We start from the raw sequence: 17,666 nt of genomic DNA on the forward strand, positions 1-17,666 counted from the left end.
GAGTCAAGACTTTCATTCCCACTGTGCAGTAATGAGACCCCCTTCCTACTCCTCGCTGGGGTGGTGTCAGAGATGGCCTAGTGAAGAAGACAGCCCCCTCTGTTGTAGTGTCAGTGGAGGCCAAGTGGGAAGAAGTAAGGCATTCCTGTCTCTTCCAGCCAGGATAATATCAGCAGAGGGCTAGTGGGGAGCCAGAACTCCCACCCCTGCCCAGCAATAATGAAGAGTCCTTGCTGCCACAGCTGTCGGTGGAAACTTAGGGGAGAAGCTGGACTTGTACATCTACAGGCAGTAACGAGATGGCACCTGCCCCCTCCCCTGCCATCACTTTGTCAAAATAAGCGAGCTAAAACAGAAGGTTTAAATAAGATCCAGTGTCTCGTAGCATAGTGCCCAAAGTGTCTACCATTGAACTTAAAATTCCTTGTCTTATCAAGAACCAGAAAAATCTCAACTCGAATGAAAAAAGACAATAAAAAGATGCCAACACTGAGATGACAGAGATGTTAGAATTATCCGGCAAAGATTTTAGAGCAGCCATCTCTAAACATGCTCCAGCAAGCAACAATGAACATGCTTGAAACCAGTGAGAAAATAGAAAGTCTCAGCAAGTAAACAGCAAATATGAAGAAGCAAATGGAAATTTTCAAACCAAAGAGTACAATAACCAAAATTAAAAATTCAAAGGATGGGCTCAATAGCAGAATAGAGGAGGCCGGAAAGAATGGATGAACTCAAAGAAAGAACAATAGAAATTGCCCAATCAGAACAACAGAGAGAAAACAGACTGGAAAAAATAATGAACAGAGCCTCAGGGACAAGTAGGGTGATAACAAAATGTCTAATATTTATATCATAATAGTCCCCAGAAAGAGAGGAGAAAAAAGATGGGGATGAATTACTTGAAGAAATAACAGCTGAAAACTCCCCAAATTGGCAAAGGATATAATCCTATGGATTCCAGAGGCTAAGAAAATTTCAAACAAGATAAATCCATAGAAATCCACCCTAAGACAAATCAGAGCCAATCTTCTGGAAACTAAAGACAATGAAAAAAATCTTGAAAGCAGTAAAAGGAACACTTTGCCTATGGGGTGAGGGAGATGAGTGACTCAAAGGACAGCAGATTTTTTTTTAAAGATTTTATTTATTTATTTGACAGAGAGAGGGAACACAAGCAGGGGGAGTGGGAGAGTGAGAAGCAGGCTTCCCGCAGAGCAGGGAGCCCGATGCGGGGCTCGATCCCAGGCCCCCGGGATCAGGACCTGAGCTGAAGGCAGACGTTTAACTGACTGAGCCACCCAGGCGCTCCAATATTGCCCCAACCTTTAATCTCATTCCCCAAAGTTAGCCTCTATTAATAGTTTGGGGTCTACCCTTTTAGATCCTTTGTATATTTAAAAATACATATATATATAATATACACATATAACTTAAATATTATATATGCATGTGTACATATAAAATACTATATTGTAACCTTATATTTAATGTATAATTTGTGGTATATGTAATTGTATATAAATATAGAATTATTATATGTAATTATATATAAATATATAATCAGATAAATTATATAAATTATAATTATATAACATATATAATTACATTTATTTATGTAACATAAATATATAAATTATGTGTTAAATGTAATATAGTATTTTACATGTACTATGCATATATAATATATAAATTATATTTATTACATATACTGGATTTATAGAAACTGAATTTATGTCTTATATATGTTATATAATATATACATATTATCTATTATATATACAATCCTGAAGACATAAATTCAGTTTAACCATTCTTAGTAAAGATAAAAGTCAAAGGCCGAGGAGTTTGAGCTGGAACCCGGGGGTTTTTTAACTTGTCTTTTCCTTTGTGAAAAGCCGCATTCCTCGCAGGGATAGTAACATCTCCTGAAAAGGGCTATCAAAGCTTCTAACAAAAGGGCCCTTAAAGAGGCAAAAGCTTGTTCTGATCACCACTTGGTCACTGTTAACCTCACATTAATAAGGTCAATAGATTCTAGGGCAAGAACTTAAGCTTAAGTGCTCCTGAAGCAAGAAGGAAGTGTGGTGTAGCGCCGGTGCGGAGAGCTGAATCAACGCCAAGGACGTAGCTCGTCAACGATAACGGAAGAGTTACCCAAGGGCCCTAACTGAACTTTTTTGTTGGAAACCTCCTGGAGAGCGCCTAATTGATGCCTTTGTTGGTTTGGTGACATTCTGTCTCACTCTGGTTTTCTTTTCCATCTGAACCTCCTGCAGCTATCAATGGGCTTGTTAGGTTTTGGCTTCGTGGCCGCGTACCTTCCGGAGGCTGCAATCAGCGCTTACCTGGCTGCCGCGGCTTTACACATTATTCTGTCCCAGCTGACTTGCATCTTCGGGATTATGATTAGTTTCCACGCTGGTCCCATCTCCTTCTTCTATGTGAGTAATTTCTACCCTCACCCCGAGATACAAGTGCCCCTCCCCTTGCCTCCAAAAGGAAGTGGACCCGATCCAAAAGGAGATACTGCTCCGTAGGCGGCTGGGTCAACAGGTCTTAGAAATAATTTCATCTCTTCTGGATTTACAGGCTTAATTAATTGCAGATGCCGGTGGGATCACGTTCTCAGTTGCACTAACCATTTTGCCCAGTCCTTTTAAACAAACATGATTTACATTAAAATTAGGTTTTTAAAATACTGAAACCTATCATAATTCTTCCCATTACATGCCTCATAGCAGACCTGTATCCTAAAATATCTAAAGAACATAAAATGCTACGTAGTCCCTTAATGCAAGAATGGCGTAGGAGCCATGCTAAAGAACATCAATGGTCTAGAAAAATTAGCAAAGAATAGGCTGATAAACAGAACTCCTGGGTCCTTTCCATTACACTGAAACATGTAAAGTGTATTCTCTCCTTATCAGGCATTATTATCTTTTAATATCTCTTTTTCAACTAAAAAAATATATATGTGCTCCCATTTGCCTTCACTATGCTAATAATGCTCATGAAGACATTTGTGCCCAGAGACACTGCCTAGGGATTTCTTTTTGAACTAATCTAGAGAGAGTGTCATTTTCTAGATAAAGGCAATTATCATACCCCCTTCTAAGCCTTTGTAATTTTGTTTTCTTTCAGAACATAGTTAACTACTGTGTAACTCTCCCAAAAGCTAATTCTACTAGCATCCTACTATTTCTAACTGCTGTTGTTGCGCTGAGAATCAACAAATGTATCAAAATTTCTTTCCATCGGTACCCGATCGAGTTTCCCATGGAAATTTTTCTGGTAGGTGTTTTAATGCTCCAAATTCATGGTTTAGAAGAACTACTTTCTAAAAAAAAAATTAAAAAGCAAGCAAACTAGAAAGGGAAAGGATTAGAGGAGACTACAAAAATAATGATTTTTAAAAAAACATGTTGAATTGTGACAAAGTGGAATACATTTAATTTTAAATACTAGCTTATATTTGTAAAACATGCTTATTTTTATTTTTTATTAAGATTTTATTTATTTATTAGAGAGAATGAGAGAGAGAGAGCACGAGATGGGGGAGGGTCAGAGGGAGAAGCAGACTCTCTGCTGAGCAGGGAGCCCGATGTGGCACTCCATCCCGGGACTTCAGGATCATGACCTGAGCCAAAGGTGGGTGCTTAACCAACTGAGCCACTCAGGTGCCCAAAACATGCTTGTTTTTAGAGTAACTTTCTCTATTGCCTCTTTCATACTATTTCAGAAATAGGGTTTTTTCTCTTATGGAAATAACCCAGGTTCATTCTAGCTTATTTTTTTAGAGAGAGAGAGAACAGCAGGGTTAGGGGCAGAGGAAGAGGGAGAAGCAGGCTTCCCGCTGAGTAGGGAGCCGGATGCAGGACTCGATCCCAGGACCCTGGGATCATGACCTGTACTGAAGGCAGACTCAGCCGACTGAGCCACTCAGGTACCCCTCATTCTAGCAACTTTGAAAAACATAAGAAAAAGAATAGAAGAAAAGAAATTTCTGTGCCTCCCAAAGTCAATTACAATTGATAATTTTGGGTTTTCAGTTATTCACTGTTTTCTTCCTTCAAATATATATGACAGGCCTATGCTCAGTGTTGGTGAATTTCCGTCTTCTTCTAGGTAGAATGTTGTTCCTATTTTATTTTTTTTTTAAGATTTTATTTTTAAGTAATCTCTACCCCTAATGTGGGGTTTGAACTCACAACCCTGAGATCAAAAGTCGCATGCTCTACCAAGTAAGCCAGGCTGGTACCCCTGTTTCTACTTTAATAGTGTTGCCATCATACTGTTATTCAGCCTCCTTTCATTCTCACTATGCTACAGTAGAGAAATTGAGGGAGATGAGATGTTAAATGGATTGCCTAATCCATGTCATTAGTAAGTGGCAGAGCTGGGGCTCACCACTATGTAATGATAACATTTCTTCTTTCTTTAAAAATAATCTGCTGATAAAACTTATCTTTTGCAGTTATGATTAACATTTTTACAATGATAAAGATATTTTCATAAATAAAGCTCAGGCTTTTAAAGTCAGCATTTCTCATATTAGGATCGCTGAATGTTTGGGTGTCCACAAGAATGAATTTCCCCTTAAGAAGTGTTCTGTTGCAGAGACGCTTAAAGTTCACCAAATGTCCACGTGTTGCCCTATATTTCCCAGCTGCCCTGTAGTTAGTCAGGGCCAGTGACTTTGGGGCCAAAGCATAAGAGAAAGCGTGTGAGTCCCCACGTTCTTTCTCTCCCTGCTGTGGTAATCATAGGGCTGCATGTTGAAATAATAGGGTCCCCAGGTGGAATTAGCCTGGATCTCTGAGGCACTGTTTGCAAAGAAGTTGCCCCAGAGAGACACTGACCCACAATAGACCATGTGTGAGCAAAAAAATAACACTAAGGTCTCATGATTTGTATGTTGCCACAGCATAACCTATTCTATTCTAAATAATCCAGGTCTATACTCTGCATGATTAAAAGAGTATGGGAATTGCTTTGGAAATTGAGAACAAGCTCTATCTTACTAACTGTTGTCTACTTCTCGTGGAGGTGTATATTCTTTCTTCCTTGGAGTAGTTGAAAAGCTATTAATTCATAAAGGCCAGAAACTGAAAGACTAGTTTTATCAAAGACTTCCCAAATCACTGGACATAAATAACGGTGCCCTAGAGCCCAGGGGACAACGTGCAGATGGAGTTTGGGGAGTGGAATCAGGGCCAACCTCTCCCTTTCAAGGAACCCAGCTCAGCTTTGACAGCTTAAGAAGCTGAGGCTTTGGAGTCACCAGCAGATGGCATATGTGATGCAGATATTGGTGTTCTCTCTTTTAATTTCAGCTTTATTGAGGCGTAATTGACATATAAAGTGGACATCATGGTGATTTCACATGCATATACATTGTGAAAGGATTTGCCCATCTAGTTAATTAACACTTCCATCACCTCACATATTTATCGTGTGCGCGCGTGTGTGTGTGTGTGAGAGAGAGAGAGAGAGAGAGAACATTTAAGTTCTATTCTTAGCAAATTTCAATTATACAATGCAATGTTATCAGCTGTAGTCACCATGCGTTACATTAGATCCTCAGAGCTTATTCATCTTAAATGTGAATGTTTGTACATTTTTATCAACCTTCCCCATTTCCCCCAGCCCCTAGCTCCTGGCAAACCCTTTTCTACTCTCTGTTTCTGTGAGTCTATTTTGTTTTTGCTTTTAGATTCCACACGTAAGTGATACCATACAGTATTTGTCTTTCTCTGTCTGACTTTTGTCACATAGCGTATTGCCCTCCAGGTCCATCCACTTTGTGGCAAATCAGCCCTCTTTTTTTTTTTTTAAAGATTTTATTTATTTATTTGACCAAGAGGGAACACAGCGAGGGGAGTGGGAGAGGGAGAAGCAGGCTTCCTGCCGAGCAGGGAACCCAATGTGGGGCTCGATCCCAGGACCCTGGGACCATGACCTGAGCTGAAGGCAGACGCTTAATGACTGAGCCACCCAGGCACCCCAAATCAGCCCTCTTTTAAGAGACAGCAGCAGCAGGGATCATAGTGATATTCCTTCAAGCAACCTCAAAGGCAATGAACATTAACTAGAGTGATTAGAGGATTCTCTGAGTTGACTATGGCTGACAGATTGGTTTGGGAGCCACAGTTAAGACATTCCTTTTGGGGAATGCTATAAATAACTAGGATGCACCATGGAGTGAAGTGGGGGAGGAAACTGAGATCTAGCAATAAGTCAGTGGAGACTTAGAATTGTTGCAGTTTAGGCATTACACTTTTTTGTGAACTAATTTATACTCAAAGGTTATCAAAGCCTGCAATACATTACTTATACACATGTCAAGCAAGTCAAGTGATCAGGATCACTGTCCGCCAAGTAGCAAGGATTAGAGATGTTGTCTAGAACTGGGAAAAGACCTGCATGTTTCCCCTGGCAGTGAGGCAAATGGGAGAGGGAGGATGAGAGTTGCTATCCCCTAGGGTGTAAAAAGCTTCTCACGGCACCCACCAAGACATTTACTGTTTAGATGTGCTGGAGGAAATTGCACACACCCACCAATCTGTCCTTAACACAGTAGTGTCAAATAGTAAGGGAAAGTTTCAAGGCAATATCTGGGATCCAGGTAGAATATACTGACAAATAATTCAAGAATCCTGTGGCTCTAAGAAATTATGCATGTTTTGTGTTCATATGTGTGTATTTGTGTATGGGTTTATTTAAGTTGTATAGCAAACACCAAACAAGCATCAAAATAGTTGTCTTTGGGTGATTTGCTTCTGCTTTTTAATTTTTCGTATTTTCTCCATGTTCCTTTATGAGCAAGCATCACCTTTATATTGGAAATAAAAAGAGTTCCTTGGCCAGTTTCCACACTTCTTGTCCCTTAACAATACAAAGAATAAAACTTTTCTCTGACTCAAACTATGATCCAGATTTTCCTTTCCCTTCTGACCTGTAAGGTTCCCAGGGGTCTTCATCAGATCACAGCATCACAGGTAAACGAATTGCTATTCTGCTCAGTGTCTGAACTCTCAGCAGAGGCTGGGAAAAGATTTACATGCTAGTAGGGAGAATGGGGTAAAGCAGCTATCTATGACCTGGGCATCGAGTTCTTTTGTCTCTGGCTTAATTTGCTTTGGTGTGAGGTCTCTATAAGGTGTAAAAAAAAAAAAAAACCTCTGCTAGGTTGTCTATTTTGCCACTAGTTGAAATGGAAAGGAGACTTGCTATTTTAGGAGTAAATAAAAGGGAGATAAAAAAAAAAAAAAAAGCAAGTCATGGGATGCCTGGGTGGCTCAGTCTGTTGAGCATCTGCCTTCAGCTCAGGGTCCTGGGATCGAGTCCTGCATCAGGCTCCCTGTTCAGCAGGGAGCCTGCTTCTCCCTCTGCCTGCTGCTAACCCTGCTTGTTCTCTCTCTCTCTGACAAATAAATTAATAAAATCTTTAAAAAATATATGATTCTCAGTATACCTCAACAATCCCCCAAAGCCTTATTTATATTGGTACAATGTCCCTAGATCTAAAAACTTTTACAACATGTTTATATTTGGTCTAGATGTTCCAAGTTGGTGAAGACATCCATTTGTTCCCATTGTTATATCAGAGACCAAGGCTAAAATTGCTTTTCATTCTGGCTACAATGCTAAAAAGAGCTTAGGGAGGGGCATCTGGGTGATTCAGTCAGTTAAGCTTCCTACTCTTGGTTTCTGCTCAGGTCACCATCTCCTGGGATCGAGCCCCCAGTTGGGCTCTGCACTCAGTGGGGAATCTGCTTGAGAATCTCTCTCTCCCTCTGCCCCTTCCCCCCACCGTGCTCTCTCTCTCTTTCAAATAAATAAATAAATCTTGAAAAAAAATAAATAAAATAAAAAGAGCTTAGGGAGCCAAGAGTCAGAGAAGATTTCCGCCTTTCTTACTCCACTGAACTGGCCCCGCCTCTCTCTCCCACTTTCATGCATAGGAACTGCCACATATTTCATTCCCTGTCTTGCCAAGGCTATAAGCACCTCTGCTCCTGGAAGCAGTTCATAATTTTTACATGATCATATGCATTTTTTTAACCCCTACAGATTCTTGGCTTCACTGCATTTGCAAACAAGATAAGCATGGCCACAGAAACCAGCAGGATGCTCATTGATATGATTCCTTATAGGTCAGTAACTCCATTTTTCAGGATTACTTTTCCCTTTCTGTTACCTTTGCTTAGCCTCTGATCACACAGCCTGATTGGTATTCTCTACTAGCAGCCTGGCCACAGACAAATTTGGGTTATGGGCTCAAATTCATTTTATTTTATTTTTTTTAAAGATTTTATTTATTTATTTGAGAGAGAGAATGAGAGATAGAGAGCACGAGAGGGAAGAGGGTCAGAGGGAGAAGCAGACTCCCTGCTCAGCAGGGAGCCCGATGCGGGACTCGATCCTGGGACTCCAGGATCATGACCTGAGCCGAAGGCAGTTGCTTAACCAACTGAGCCACCCAGGCGCCCTCCAATTCATTTTAGAATACAGAGGTTCATGAAAGAAGATGGGCTAGGACAACCCTTTGTTTCTCTGGGCAGCCTCATACTCTCTTCCCATAGTTGAGCCAATTCCCCTTACACGAGTAAACAGTTGGATGCACTGGGTACCAGAGACATTCACAGTTTTTTCGCAGTACATCACAGGCCTTCTCAACCTCCGTACCTATCTAGCTCTCAAGGATGGAACAAGAGAGGCCTCTGTTTTCCTGGCCTCTCTCCTGGAGCTCAGTGCTCAGGAGTGTTCCTCTGTCTTCACCCACTTCGACTGAATCAGTGTCCTTGAGAAGCATTATTTCATTACTCTGAGTAGAAAGCTGTCTTCAAATAGTCTGCCATATGGAGTTCTTAAGGACTTGGAATGAATTTACATTATAATTCCTACCAGTGACTATGGGTCACTCTTGCTCTTCTCTTAGGAAATTTTAGTTCCTGTAACCTTGATCAGATGAATCACTTTAGCTAAGAAAGGCAATACATTGCAGTTTCTTGACTCACAGGCAGGCTTTTGAAGAGCCTTATTTCCTTATGCTGTTCAGTGGGGAATACTGCAAAGAGTCAGTGATGCTGGCAAACCCCGGGAGAACACAACATAGGCTACTTTGATGAAAGCAAATTGGATTAGTCTCATGTCCTACCAGTTTTCCATGAAATCCAATGATGACTAAATCATTTGCAATTCTGTTCAATTAAAAAAAAAATGTGAGCAGACCACCTAGGTGCCAGGGAATGCAATGGCAAATGAGACTGACTCTCTGCTCTCAGAAAAAAATAACAAGAACAACAATGAGATTGATGATAATTATTTTATTTCATTTGCACCTCACAGTAATACTCCTTTTTTTATGGCTGAAGAAACTAAGGTTTACCAATTTAAATTACTTATCCACTATCACACAGTTGGTCAGGGGCAGAGCTATTTTTGAACCCATTTCTATTTAATTCCAAAATCTATGATTATAATCACTCTATTGATGACTTAAAAACCATATGGTCAACTTTTGCTTATTTCATCAAAAGATTCAGGGTATAGATAGACAGGTAAGCATTTCAAGTTTCTAATTTTAGGTATTGCTTTTTTTTTTAGGTATTGCTTTGAACCTCCCTTTTTATTATATGTTTATCCAAGGTTGCTAAAGATTAGAAAAATTGAACAATTTAAATTAGTTCTTTCTGTGTCCGTGTCTCCTGGTAACCTAAACTGCTAACAAAGAATTAAATGTTAGAGAACAGCAGAAAGGAAAAACAGTAGTTTGTGTTAGCATACTAAATATTTAAGGCTTACTAACATGGATTTGGGCAATAAATTCCATTTACAGTATACCTCCTTGGGATAGCCACATTTTTCTCTAATTTCTTGAAAGTACAAAAAGGGAAAATTTAACAAAAGGTTAAATATCTGCCTTTGAGCATTGTTATATTTCTATCTAGCTCATTACCTGGAAAACACCTAGGTGCTTGTAAGTTATATTTTAAATAGAGAACTAAAACAGACAGTTCGATGGTGAAGAAAAAGATATTCAAAAATAGGAATTTAGATTCCTGTACATAATAATGATGAGAAATAGGAAGACAGGAGGAGATAGTACTTTGAGGTGCTAAAAGGGATGCTTCCTACTCTAAGGAAAATAAAATTGAAAATGCATAAACTAATAACATTTAATTAGATGAGGGATTAAATATAATATATCACAAAATATATTTTAAAATAATTTTCCCAAGTGTATTTAACACATTGTTCATTTTACTGAATTTGGGTTTTACACAAAATCTGGAAGTCAGTTATTGAGTCCTATATCTGTGTCTTGATGAAATCATACAAATGATCAGAAGAATAAACATTTCAAATAGCAAACTTCATCTAAAACATTTCAATGATTTTTTTTTTTTTACTTAGAAAATAAACCTAGAGATATAGAAACCAAAGCGTATGTGTGCTCCCAAATTCAGTTTGAGGGATTATTCTATGGATCTATGGGAAAACAATACTGCCCCCCAAAAAATGAAGATTTCTTATCCTTTTTTAGTCTGTTAATATCATGATTGATTTTTGAATGTTAGATCAACATTGATTGCATCCTCGGATAAACCTCACCTGGTAATGATGTATTATTATCATTCTATATAGTGATTTGTTAAAATGATGTTAAGAATTTTTGCATTTATGTATAGGAAGGATATTGGCCTGAGAGTTTCTTTTCTTATAATATCTGGCTTTAGTATCAGAGTATTGTAGACATTATAAAAGGATTTGGGATGTATTCTCTCGTCTTTAATTTTTGGAAGAGTTTCTATAGAACTGGCATTATTTATTTCTTCATGGTAGAATTCATCAGTGAAGATATTTAGGCCTGAAGTTTTCATTGTGGGAAGATTCTTAACTACAAATTCAATTTTTAATAGGCTACTTATTAAGTACAACTACTATTAAATTACATAAACATTCTCTGTAATTCAGGTTATCTATTTCTTCTTGAGAGTACTCAATTTATTTCATTGTATTTTTTTTAGTACTCAATTTTGGTGATTCAAAGAATTTGCCCATTTAATCTAAATTGTCAAATATATTGGCAAAAATTATTTATAATATTCTCTTACTATCTTGTTTTAATAACAGCTTTATGAATTTATAATTCATACATCATAAAATTCACCGTTTAAAGTATACACTTCAATTTTTTTACTATATTCTCAAAGTTGTACAAGCATCATTGCTATCTAATTTTAAAGTATTTTATCACCCCCCCCAAAAGAAGCCCGGTCCCATTTGTCCCCCTCCACAGCCTTTGGCTACCACTTAATCTACTTTCTTTTATTTTAATTTTTTAATTTAAGTAAACTCCATACCACAGATGGGACTTGAACTCACAACCCCAAGATCAAGAGAGTCACATGTTCTGACGGAGCCAGCCAGGCGTCCCTTAATCTACTTTCTACCTCTAGGGATTTGCCTATTCTGCAATGGTATCATAAAATGTGTGGTCTTTTGACTCTAGCTTCTTTCACTTAGCATAATGTTTTCAAGATTCATCCATATTGTACCATGGATCATTCCTACTTATGGCTGAATAATATTCCATTACATGGATATACCACCTTTGTTAATCCATTCATCAGTTGATAGACATTTCAGTTATTTCCAACTTTTGGTTATTATGAATAGTGCTACTAGGAACATTCATGTGCAGGTTTTTCTTTTGAGTACCTGTTTTCATTCCTCTTGAGTTTATACCTAGGAGTAGATTTGTTGGGTCATATGGTAATTCTATGTTGAATTTGTTAAAGATCTGCCAAACTATTTTCCACAGCAATGGCACCATTTTATATTCCCACCAGTAATGCACAAAGTTCCAATTTCTTCCTATGCTCACCAACATTTGTTATTGTTTATTATTATTGTTGTTATTACCCTCTTAGTAAGTACGAGGTGGTACATCATTCTAGCTTTGATTACCTTTATCGAAGGGCTAATGATGGTGAGCATCTTTTCGTGTGCTTACATTATTTTTATATCTTTTCAGAGAAATACTATTCAAGTCCTTAGACTATTTTTATTTGGGTTATTTGTCTTTTTGTTGTTGAGTTGTAGGAATTTTGGATACTAGACCCTTCTCAGATACACAATTTGCAAGTATTTTCTTCTATACTGTAGGTTGTCTTTTCACTTTCTCAACAGGTCCTTGAAAGCACAAAGATTTTTAATTTTGATGAAGTCCAATTTATTTTTTCCTTTGTTATTTGAGCTTTTGGTATTACATTTAAGAAACTATTGCCTAATCCAAGGTCATGAAGATTTACCCCTATGTTTTCTTCTAAGAATCTTATAGTTTCAGGTCTTACATTTAGACCTTTAATCCATTTCGAGTTCATTGTTGTATATGTTTTAAGACAGGGCTCTGACTTCATTCTTTTGCATGTGAATATGTCCATATTGTCTCCATACTATTTGATAAATGAGACTGTTCTTTCCCTATTGAGTGGTTTGGGCACTCTTGGTGAAAATCAATCGACCATAAATGTTTGTGTTTCTTTCTGAACTCTCAATTCTATTCTATTGATCTGTATACCAATCTTAATTACCATAGCTTTGCAGTAAGTTTTAAAATGGAGAACCCTGAGCCCTCCAACTTTATTCTTATTTTTTAGGATTGTGTTTGGCTATTCAGGGTCTTTGTGATTCCATATAAATTTTAGAATCAGCTCTTCCATTTCTGCAAAAGGGTCATTGAAATTTTGATAGGAATTGCATTGAATCTATATATCACTTTGAGGCTTTTACTGGCCAAACAAATAAAATATGTTTAAATTGGTGAATTAAAAATTCTAAAAGGTGGCTCAGTCAGTTGGGCATCTGCCTTCAGTTCAGGTCATGATCCTGGAGTCCTGGGATTGAGTCCCGCCTTGGGCTTCCTGCTCAGTGAGGGGTCTGCTTCTCTCTCTCTCTCCCTCTGCCCCTCCCACTGCTTGTTCTCTCTCTCTCTCTCTCTCTCAGATAAATGAGTAAAATCTTAAGAAAAAAAGAGCAAACTCATTTTTTCACCCTCCCAAAATGCTGTTTCTACAGCATCTGTTTCTACAGCATCTACAAAATAACAACTTGTTATTTTGAAAATCGTTAAATAAAAAGAACAAATTAAGTATTTATCATGTTTTTCCTATAAGAACTGCTCTTTGGAATATCCAAATCCTTGATACAAGACATTTCATTTTATAGAAGTATTACAGCCAATTAAGGGAGGAGGAATTATAGAATTAGGGTATTGCCATTAAGGGATACTAGTGTATCATCTGTTAACATCACAAAAAGACACAATAACAAACTATCAGAAAAGAAATTAAGAAAACAATCCCATTTATAGTTGCATGAAAAAGAATAAAATACATAAGAATAAATTTAACCAAGGAGGTGAAAGACATGTACACTGAAAACCATAAGACATTGATGAAAGAAATTGAAGAAGACACAAATAAATGGAAAAATATTCCATCCTCATGTGGTGGAAGAATTAATATTGTTAAAATGTTCGTACTAGGGACACCTGAGTGGCTCAGTCATTAAGCGTCTGTCTTCGGGTCAGGTCATGATCCCAGGGTCCTGGGATCAAGCCCCGCATCGGGCTCCCTGCTCAGCGCAAAGCCTGCTTCTTCCTCTCCCACCCCCCTGCTTGTGTTCCCTCTCTTGCTCTCTCTCTCTGTCAAATACATAAATAAAATCTTTTAAAAAAAATGTTCATACTATCCAAACCAATCTACAAATTCAATACAATTCTATCAAAATTCCAATGGTATTTTTCACAGAAATAGAAAAATCTTTTTTTTTTTAAGATTTGTTTATTTATTTGAGAGAGAGAACATGAGTATGAGCAGGGGGAGGGACAGGGGGGAACGAACCCCAACCAGACTTCCCACAGAGTGCAGAGCCCAATGCAGGGCTTGATCCCAGGACCCTGAGATTATGACCCAAGCAGAAGGCAGATGCTTCACCAACTGAGCCACCCAGGCACCTCTAATTATAGTTTTTAAAAAAGACAATTAGACATTGTATTGCCTCCTGACAGAAGTATACACCACCACCTATGAACTATTTTTGCCCAGAAACCTATCCCGTATCTGACCAAACCTGAAGGGCTAACTACCAATTTACAAGAAATACAAGAGAGGAATATGTTAAATGATAATGTAGGGATGTAATCAGCAAAATCTTTTGGGAAAAGGACCAATGTCCAGGTTTCTTTAACAACAACAACAGATTTTGTTACAGGGAAAAAAAACAAAAATATTGAGCAGAAACCTACAGCTTAAAAGACATTTGAGACATAACAACCAATTGTAACATATGGATCTTATTTGGATAAACTGTAAAGTATATTTATGAGACATTTGGGAAAGTTAGAACATTAACTGTATATTTGATAATATTGATAAATTGGTAATGATATTTTGGTGTATATCTTTTAGATAAGTACACTAAAATGTTTACAATAAAAACTATATAATGCCTGGTATTTGCTTCAAAATAATCTTGGAATAGGCAGTGGGTAGGAATACAAATGAAATAAGACTGATTATAAATTGTTAACTGTTGAAAGTGAATGATGGGCACACATGAGCTCACTATACCATCCTTTCTTCTTTTGTAAATATTTGGAAATTTTCCACTTTAAAAATAAATTAACAAATATTTATGATTGGTACTCAATGATGCATGCATATGAAGGGAACCAAAAACACAGTCTCTGACTCCTAAGGAGTCAGCCTAAAATTGACCACACAGAAGCTGACTTGGATACTCTGGACAACAGAGTAAAATTCTTAAATCCATACACAAACAGACAAGCATCCATTCCTATAAGAATCAGAATAATCTTTAATTCTCTGATCAGCAATCTGATAGTAATACTGACAAAGAAGAAAATTTGTTGTCTTAAGGAGAGTTCCCTACTTAACAATATGGGGGAGATATACCTGGGAAGAAGTTCTAGTCATGGTTATATGAGATTGGCAATGTTTTATATGATGTGATCTTAGTAGAAACTGTATGTATTGACTTAATAGAATTAGACGACCATGACTACCAACAAGATGGACAAGTCTCAACATTCTGGTGACCTCAAAACAATAGGAGTTTAGGGAGGATTTGGGGAGATGGTGGAATAGGAAGCACCAGGAACCTCTCTCCCCACCTAGACAAAAATTGCACTGGCAGAATCTGTCTGATATAACTATTTTGGAACTCTGTAGCCTATTGAAGGCTTGTAACTTCCAGGGAAAGGAGTGGATGATAAGTTGCGATTAATTTCAGTAAATTTGAGCTCTTAGCACAGTGGCAGCTACCATCCCCCATACCCAGCCTTAGGGCAGGCAGTGGAACACCTGGAGCAACTTGCACGCAGCTTCCAGGAGCAAGTAAAGACCCTGTCCTCCAAATATTGGGGACCTTTGCTATGATTGCTGATTGCTGGTTCTGATCACAGAGGTGCAGACAAAAAGGTGAACAGCCATTGTTGTTGCACCTCACTCCCATTGTTGCAAGTCCCTCTCCCTCTGGCAAAAGTGACTTCCAAGGATTTAAAGGGCTAGTATCCCTTTTTTTCTTCATTTTTCTTTTCCCCTTTTTGGAAGTCATACATTAAAGATTAGGACATTCGGGGTGCCTGGGTGGCTCAGTCATTAAGCATCTGCCTTCAGCTCAGGTCATGATACCAGGGTCCTGGGATCAAGCCCCTCATCAGGCTCCCTGCTCAGCCAGGAGCCTACTTCTCCCTCTCCCACTCACCCTGCTTGTGTTCCCTCTCTAGCTGTCTCTCTCTCTGTGTCAAATAAATAAATAAATAAAATCTTTAAAAAAAAGGATTAAGACATTAAATGAATAACTGCATGTACAGGAAAAATTAGAAAGTAACCACACATTCCCAGTGAAAGGTACAGGCTTAGAAAAGCCCTGAGAAAGCTTTAAGTTTATACATCAAGCTTATCCTTGGCATAAAAACAGCCTACAACAACAAAAGAACAATTACAAAAAACAGCAAACCCTGGGAATGGGGAGAATCTGATTTCCAGAGTTACCACATTATTAGATTCAAATATACAGTGTTCAACAAAAATCTGAAGGCAGATAAAGGAACAGAAAGAATGGCTCATTCAAAAGAAAAAAGAAACAACAACAATTGTCCTGAAAAAGACCCGATGGCAGATCTATGAGACTAAGACTTGAAAGCACTTGTCTTAAAAATACCTAAAGAACTAAAGGAAAATGTGGAGAAAGTCAAGAAAACAACGTATGAACAAAATGGAAATATCAATAAAGAGAAAACTTAAAAAAAAAACTAAAAAGAAGTTATGGGGCTAAGAAGTACAATAACTGAAAGGAAAATTCACTGGAGGGATTCAAAAGCAGATTTGAGCAGTCAGAAGAAAGAATGGGTGAACTTGAAGATAAGACAATGGAAATTATTGAGTCTGGGGAACAGAAGGAAAAAAGATTAGAGAAAAATGAACAGAGTTGTAAGGACCTATGGGACACCATCAAGCAGAGCAACATACACTTCATGGGAATCTCAGAAGGAGAAGAGAGGAAGAAAGAGATGGGAACAATATTTGAAGAAAAAATGGCTGAAAACTTCCCAAATTTGTTGAAAGACATGAACATAAACGTCTAAGTCCAACAACTTCCTAGTAAGAGAAACTCCAAGAGACCCATATCTAGATAAATAACCAAACTTCACAAGACAAAGAGAATCTTGAAAGCAAAAAGAGAAGTGACTCATCATACACAAGGGCTTATTGATAAAGTAATGAACAGATTTCTCATCAGAAACTTTGGAGGCCAGAACTCAGTGGGCCAACATATTCAAAGTGCTAAAACAAAACAAAACAAAACAAAACAAAAAAACCTGTCACCCAAGAATCCTATATCCAGCAAAATTTTCCTTCAAAATTTTGTGCAGAAGAAATTAAAGCATTCCCAGATCAACAAAAGATGAGGGAGTTTATTACCACTGGACAAGGGAGTTTTGCAGGGTGAAATGAAAGGACACTAGACAGTAGCTTAAAGCTGTATAAAGAAATAAAGATTTCAATAAAGGTAAATAATGGGAAATTATAAAAGCTAGTATTGTTAACAATGGTTTGTAATTCCACATTTTATTTTTTACATAATTTTAAGAGACCAATGCATTTAAAAGAATTACTAGTTTTGGGGCACCTGGGTGGCTCAGTCAGTTAAGCATCTGCCTTCAGCTCAGGTCATGATCCTAGGGTTCTGATATTGAGCCCTGCATCGGGCTCCCTGCTCAGCAGAGAGCCTGCTATACCTCTCCCTCTGCTCCTCCCCCTGCTCTTGCTCTCTCTCTTGGACTCTCTCTCTCTCTCTCAAATAAATAAATAAATCTTAAAAAAAATTACTAGTTTTTGTTTTCAGGTACACAGTGTATAAGGGTGTAATTTTGTGACATCAGTAACCAAAAGGTGTGGGGATCGAGCTGTAAAGGGCAGAGATTTTGTATGTTATTGAAGTTAAGATGGTATAAATTCAAACTAGTGTTATAACTTGAGGATGTTAAATGCAATACCCATGGTAACCACAAAGAAAATAGTTATAGAATATACACAAAAGGAAATCAGAAAGGAATTTAAACATTT

The 17,666-nt window shown here is 37.8% G+C and overlaps 1 protein-coding gene across 1 annotated transcript in view; it reads left to right on the forward strand.

Moving 5' to 3' along the window:
* SLC26A8 (solute carrier family 26 member 8) overlaps positions 1 to 17,666 on the forward strand; it is a 77,161-nt gene that overhangs the window by 24,272 nt on the left and 35,223 nt on the right. The window contains exons 5-7 of the mRNA XM_028120565.2: positions 2,280 to 2,444; positions 3,145 to 3,294; positions 8,077 to 8,159. Coding sequence (XP_027976366.1) covers positions 2,280 to 2,444; positions 3,145 to 3,294; positions 8,077 to 8,159 — 398 coding nt within the window. The remainder of the gene's footprint in view (positions 1 to 2,279; positions 2,445 to 3,144; positions 3,295 to 8,076; positions 8,160 to 17,666) is intronic.

The sequence above is a fragment of the Eumetopias jubatus genome, unplaced genomic scaffold, assembly GCF_037043125.1.
Source record: "Eumetopias jubatus isolate StellerSeaLion01/CBP00866 unplaced genomic scaffold, mEumJub1_p1.0 scaffold_6, whole genome shotgun sequence".
NCBI classification, from domain to species: Eukaryota; Metazoa; Chordata; class Mammalia; order Carnivora; family Otariidae; genus Eumetopias; species Eumetopias jubatus.